The 6,003-nt window shown below is 49.1% G+C and overlaps 1 protein-coding gene across 2 annotated transcripts; it reads right to left on the bottom strand.

Moving 5' to 3' along the window:
- Positions 1-2,898: 2,898 nt before the first annotated feature.
- Positions 2,899-5,866, bottom strand: LOC113955118 (pinopsin). 2 transcript variants are annotated; one of them, XM_027660297.1, is made up of 5 exons: positions 5,427-5,866; positions 4,675-4,857; positions 4,142-4,306; positions 3,752-3,991; positions 2,899-3,329 (listed from the first exon to the last, which is right to left on the bottom strand). In XM_027660297.1, the coding sequence occupies exons 1-5, from the start codon at positions 5,773-5,775 to the stop codon at positions 3,211-3,213; spliced, it is 1,056 nt and encodes a 351-aa protein (XP_027516098.1). In that variant the 5' UTR covers positions 5,776-5,866; the 3' UTR covers positions 2,899-3,210. The 2 variants fall into 2 exon arrangements, with proteins under 2 accessions (XP_027516098.1, XP_027516097.1); XM_027660296.1 differs by having other exon boundaries at positions 4,161-4,306.
- Between the last annotated feature and the right edge of the window lie 137 nt (positions 5,867-6,003).

The raw sequence follows: 6,003 nt of genomic DNA, 5'->3' as shown, positions 1-6,003 counted from the left end.
TTTTTTTTTTGGTTTGGAGGTTCTTCTTTGGGTCTGTTTTGTTGGGTTTTTTACTTGTTATTAATAATGTTTCCCATCATCAGACCATGACACAACCAGGTACTGATGGAGCTGCTCCAGGGAAGGTGCTGCAGACTGGCAGAGGTGGGGGAGCTTTCTTCAGAAAAGATCAAGAGAAAATAGAAATCTTTCATCCATTTATCATGTTGTGATAGTGACAGAGCTGGACCAGAAGTGCCAGCAGCAAGGAGGCTGGGATTGGAATTCTGCACCTCGAGATAACAGCAGGGCCAGTGCCTGGGAATGGGGTTCACCCCTGTGCATCACATCAAAAATGCTAAGCAAAGGTTTAAATATAAATGTATAAAACATTTAAATATGAATTTTAATGTAAGTAAAATATGAAATATAAACACGAATCTAAAATTAAAATCTAAGTAGAAGAGTATTAAGCAAGTATTAAATATATAATTAAATATAAATATGAAGCAAAGATTTAAAGCTAAATATAGAAGTATTTAAATATAATTTTAATATAAACTGCAAAATATAAATACTAATATGAAATTTAAATATAAATATAAATAGAAAAATACTAAGCACATGTTGAATATTTTCTAACCCGGGCTCATACCAACTGGTTTCTCTGTTTGGGAGCTTTGTGAGCTGCAGGCAGAAGAACTTTATATTCCTGATAGAAGCTACTGTAACAAGATCCTGCTCCTCATGGCCCTGGGGCTGAGCAGAGCCTTGTGTTACACTGGAGGAACAGAGGGAAGCGACTCACATGCAAAAGTGAAACTGCAAATTTGTGGTGTGATTCTGTCCTTGGTGGCTTGTGACTCATAGCTGAGGGTCATTCCCTCTCGCTTTGACAACGTTTCGTTGTGTTTCAGACTTGCTCAATTAAATAAAAAGTAATTAAAGCCCGTAGGGCTGCAACAGGGTGGTGGAGGGGGGCACACGTGAGTTTTTGCATGCACGTAATTATGTATCACTTTGGTCTGCAACATGTGAAATCTCCTCAGCTCCTTGGATTTCTTGTTCTATTTTATCTGTCGGACCAAATGGTGAGCAGACTGTGAACCATTTCCCTATCTTTTTTTAATCTTAATGTGGAGAATTTTTATTTCTGTTGGTAGAGAGCCTTTCAAGTAGCCCCATAGCCTGTCTGCTCTCCTTATCAAGGCCAGAACACAACAGAGATTTCAGTTTTTCACCCGCTTGTATTTTCCAGATTTAAGTTTAGCATGACTGTAAATCATCCAGATCACAAAAAGCATGGGCACAAAAGCTGTAATTAACAGAAACAATTAAACAAGGACCAGTGCAAGACTGCAGAGAAGATCAGAGGGGCCCATCTAATGCTGCTTTTCAGCTTCCCAGAGAATGAAAGGCCAATTAATTAAATTAAAACAGTGATATTGAGCTGTTCTAATTCCTCTCTGAGCCGCTCACGTGCAAGCTGAGCTGTTCTGCACGTAGGAAAGCAAGTGGAGAGAGGGAGGTTGAGACACAGGGATGGGGATGAGGATGAATGTCCTGTCCCCCTGCACTGGCAGGTCACAGAGTCGTGGAATGGTTTGGGTTGAAAGGAACCATAAAGATCATTTACTCCCAACTCCCTGCCATGGGCAGGGACACCTTCCACTGGACCAGGTTGCTACAAGCCCCGTCCTGCTTGTTTCACTCCTTTGTACCAGTCTGGTGTGGGGATTTTTGTTCTGTTCTTGGTTTGCAGCAGAGAATCTCAGCTGGAGGAAAAAAACCCCTCAGTCTCCCACATCTCATCCTCATCATCCGTGGCAGTGCAGATTGCTGGTCTGCCCGTCTGTGGAGGGCTGTGGGCTGCATGTTAGTGAGGCAATTTAGTGAGGTGATGAACAACTTGGAGCGTTGCTTCCCTCTAACTCCTTCACGGCTTTGCTGCATCGGCAGAAGCTGTGGGAGAGGGTGGGAGGAGGAGGGAACGTGTTTGGGGCTTATCCCTGTGTGCAATTATAGAACCATGGAGGGGAGAGCCTTGGAACCCTGTGACTGTGGATCATCTCATTGTGAAAGCAATTCAAGTGTTCAGGAGCAAAAATTTGAAAGACAATTAACTCTGAAGGCAGACCGTTTTTTTTTTTAAAAAATAGAGGAGTTGGGTAAAAATGAGATTCAGAGACTTGCTATCTGCAGAATTGTCTTTAGAAGCTTTTTCCCTGGGCTCCTAAATCACGGAATCTGCCTGGCAAACCAGAAGAGTGATTGTCAAGATAAACACATTCAAGATCAGGTGTAAAACTGCGGAGCCCCACGGAGGTTTTTTGTCTTTTATTTTACTCTTGCAGCCTTTGGCATCTTTTGTTTCCTGTTAATGGGCAGCCTCTGTTGTACCTTGACCTCAGGGGCCCTGTTACAACCCTGTTTTCACCCTCGCTGGGAAATCAGTGGATTTAAGACCTTTCCTTATTGCCTTAAATATATTTAAAAAAAAATACTTTTGTGATTTTGAACTGGGTTTTTTTTCTTGGTCTCTGTTATGATGGTGTATGTGGCACTTGCCACAAGAGACGTGCTAGGAGGGGATGTGTTTTCTGTCGAACCCTCTATCAGCTGGTAAAACAGATGCCTCTGAACTGGTTAGTGTTCATTAATGTTTATTAACACAGTCTGCACTTAAACGTGCCTGCTGGATTTATGCCAGATTTCCAGCATGACCTTGAACTTCACAGCAAGCTCGGGCAGCACAAACAGCACTTGTTCTGTCTGAGGATGGGGAATGTGCAGCTCTGTCCTCAGACCCCTTGGGGTTTGGCATCACAGCCAGACCGTCTGGGCCAAACAGCAACTTGGGATGTTTTACATTGAAGAAAAAATACTGCTCTTTTTTTTTTATTTATTTTTTTTTTCTTGAAAGGCTCACAATTGCCCGAGGTGAGGGGCTGGAAGGGAGGGGGTGTCCTTAGGAGAGTGAAATAAAAGTCTGTGGTTTATCCCATGATGGGTGGCTCCTCTCCCGCAAGAAGACACTCATGGCTTTCTTTGGAGAACCCTGTGGACTGCTGGGGACTTCAACCTCTGAGAGCCCCCCCTCACGTCCAGCACTGAGCCCGCTCTGTGCCCGTGCTGTACCAGGCTGTGTGGGCCAGGCAGAGCCTGGAGCTGGCGCTGGTGCTGGTGCAGGCAGGATCTGGCAGCGCTCAGACGGGGTGAGACGGCGTCACCTTATTCTGCAGCCCCTCTGCAGCGACGCCTGGGCGGGGATGGGGGGCAGCCGGAGAGGTTTTCCCAGTGCCCCGGGGGTGGTAGCCACAGCACACCATTTGCAGCAGGCAGCTCTGAAACTGGGCAGGGGAGGGGTGGGTTACATGTGATGGCAGAATTCTGGTGTCACCTCTGAGGGGTGGGACGCTGGTTATATTTTGGGTGAGATCTCTATTCCCAGCCCCGCTTTTTGCAGTTTATTGACAATAAAAGTTTCATTCTGTTTGTTCTGTGTCTTCAATGAGCCATTTGTGATCTAACATTAAGTTGCCTGACCCCATAAAATCATGGAAGCGGAAAATGAGCTCTTGTTTGGGCTCGCAGGCTGCTCCCTCCCTTTCCATTTATTCCCCAAAACCTTGCTGCTTATCCGGGATCGAGCCTGTGACTATGCTCCCAGATAGGATACAAAGTTCCTCCATGTTTTATGAGCCCATTAAGTTGTTCTCCAGAAGCCCCAGGGAAGCTGTGGTTTGCCGGCTGACTCCTCTCTCTTTCTCACCTGTTTGTTCATGAAGACGTAAATTATTGGATTGTAAACTGTGGCGGTCTTGGAGAAGTAGGAGGGCAGAGATGCCAGAGCTGGCTGGATGGTGATGTCTTTGTGGGTGGCCACCACCAGTGCAAAGGTGCTGTAGGGCAGCCAGCAGATGAGAAAGGCCATCACCATTGCCACCACCATCCGGGTCACCTCCCGCTCCGCCTGCTGCGTCGTGTCCGACTCCTGCTGCTGCGCCGCAGCCTGCGGGGGGTTTGGAAGGGAGAGAGATGCCTGTTAGCAACTTGCAGCAGCATTTCCATCCCTTGGGTGCCCCGATGTCAGTGCCAGGAGGTGTCAGCTCCACTGAGCGTCACAAAAACCTGCTTTGTGAGCAGAAAGCCGTGAGCTCACCTGTGCCCGCCGTGCTTACCGCTCGCAGGGTCATCAACAGGTTGGCGTAGGAGAAGAGGATCAGGCTGAGGGGCATCACAAAGCAGGTGACAAACAAGGCTAGGATGTAGCTGTTGTTGTTGCTGCCACCCGTGTACCAGTTGGGCCCACAGGAGGTTCTCAGACCTGGAACAAAGTTTGGAAACAAGGCTAAACCAACGGCAGGTTTGGATAGGGGCTCAGTAACAGGCTCCAAAACAGCCAGTGCTGACCCCACTTAGCAATGCCACCCAAGCACCTCTCACTTTTCCTGGAGCTCAGCCCCTACAGAAGCAGGTTTGGGCTGGCTGCATGCTGGATGCCGCTCTGAGCGCTCCAGCAGCCTGAGCAGGTCCTGCAGCGGGCAACTTCCAAAGAACAACCTCCCAGGGAGGATTATTGAGCAGCAGGAGATACCAACACTTTAAATTCCGGCACAGACACTCTCCAGCTACTCTGTGCTTCAAAAGCATATGCAAGATGACCCAGTGGAGTCTGATGCACCCCTCTCCTACCTTCAGGCACGTAGCTGCTCCAGCCCATGAGTGGTGGGGTTGTCCAGAGCAGTGACCAGCTCCAGGTGAAGGCACAGCCGCTGACGGCGTGTCGGTGCTTGAACCGAAAGTCTCCCAGGGGTCTGCAGACCACAACGTACCTCTCGAGGGCCAGGATGGCCAGGGACCACAGCCCCACGATGCCTGGGGGAGAAGGAGGGGTTGTGTCTTAGGGACAGGCTCTGCTGCCCACGACAGGATGTGGTAGATGATGATCTAAAGCTGTCCAAGTAAATACGGTTTTAACAAGAATTCGGATGTTTTTCTTACAGCAGGGAGAGCTGTGAGGGTATTTGGCCCTTAAAGATGAAGTTGGCAATGGGTGTCTGTGATGCCTTGTGGTTGCAATCACAGTTTCTCCACAGGAGTGCCCTTGACAAAGGGTTTTGTGCAGTCCCTGGTGCACCCTCACCCACAGGTGTGCTGACACGGCCACCAGCACCCACAAAAAGCACACCAAGCAAAGATTCCTCATGTGCCCAAGTGACATTTCCCTCTCTGTGAGGACCAAGGCAGAGTATAGGGTGACCTGGCACAGCCAACCATCTACCTGACCCTTCCCTGTGCTGAAGAAGAGCTGAAGGACACGAGTTTTACCACATGAAAACGCTGACTTTAGGAGATGAGAAAGCCGGTGAAACATTCCCAAATGTTTGCTAAAGACAAAAGCACCAGCCAGAGACCAAGGCAGGTCTCCAGGCCCGTGCCCTTACCTGTGAGGGAGACCATGAAGCCCTCCAGCTCGCACAGGCGTTTGCCAAACACGAAGAAGCCGCTGATGTTGTTGGAGAGGCTGACAGAGCTGCCGCAGAGCGTCACCAGCAGGTCGGCCACGGCCAAGTTCACCAGGATGTAGTTCAGGGGGGACCGGAGCTTCTTGTACCTGATGGAAACCACGATGACCAAGCCGTTCACCACCGAGGCAGAGACCACGACGAGGCCCATCAGCACGGCCACCGACAGGTACACGGCCCGTGGGGCCTGGTGGGGCCACTGGGGGCCATCAAAGGGCCCCGGGGTCCCGTTATTCGGGGGCTCCTGCGAGCTGTCGGGGGAGTACATGGGTCTTCTGGAGCTCCACCTGGTGCAGGTGATCCTCCCCAAAAGCAAAGCCTCTTTATAGAGCAGGAGGGTCTGACGTGCCCCAGAGCAGCTTTGCATTCAAATGCATTAAGCTTTATTTTAATCTGCAGGGTTTGTGCCCCTGCCCCCCTGTTTATAATCAGCTCTTTATTCCCGAGGGGATAAAGACTGACTTAAACAAAAATCTGATGACTGAACAGAGCATCA

The sequence above is a fragment of the Corapipo altera genome, unplaced genomic scaffold (genome assembly GCF_003945725.1).
Source record: "Corapipo altera isolate COAL_440 unplaced genomic scaffold, ASM394572v1 271, whole genome shotgun sequence".
In the NCBI taxonomy this organism is placed as follows: domain Eukaryota; kingdom Metazoa; phylum Chordata; class Aves; order Passeriformes; family Pipridae; genus Corapipo; species Corapipo altera.
Note: the sequence above shows the minus strand (reverse complement) of the source record. Positions and strands in the feature narration are given on the sequence as shown.

Bases quoted from the DNA above. Each gene is read 5' to 3' on its own strand.
- LOC113955118 (XM_027660296.1), bottom strand. From the start codon at position 5,775: ATGTACTCCCCCGACAGCTCGCAGGAGCCCCCGAATAACGGGACCCCG. The intron at 4,307-4,674 runs GTAGGAGAGGGG...ACTTTGTTCCAG, and splicing joins GAGCAGCTACGTGCCTGAAG to GTCTGAGAACCTCCTGTGGG. The intron at 3,330-3,751 runs GTGAGAAAGAGA...TCCCCTGCCCAG, and splicing joins ACGTCTTCATGAACAAACAG to TTTCAGAGCTGCCTGCTGCA.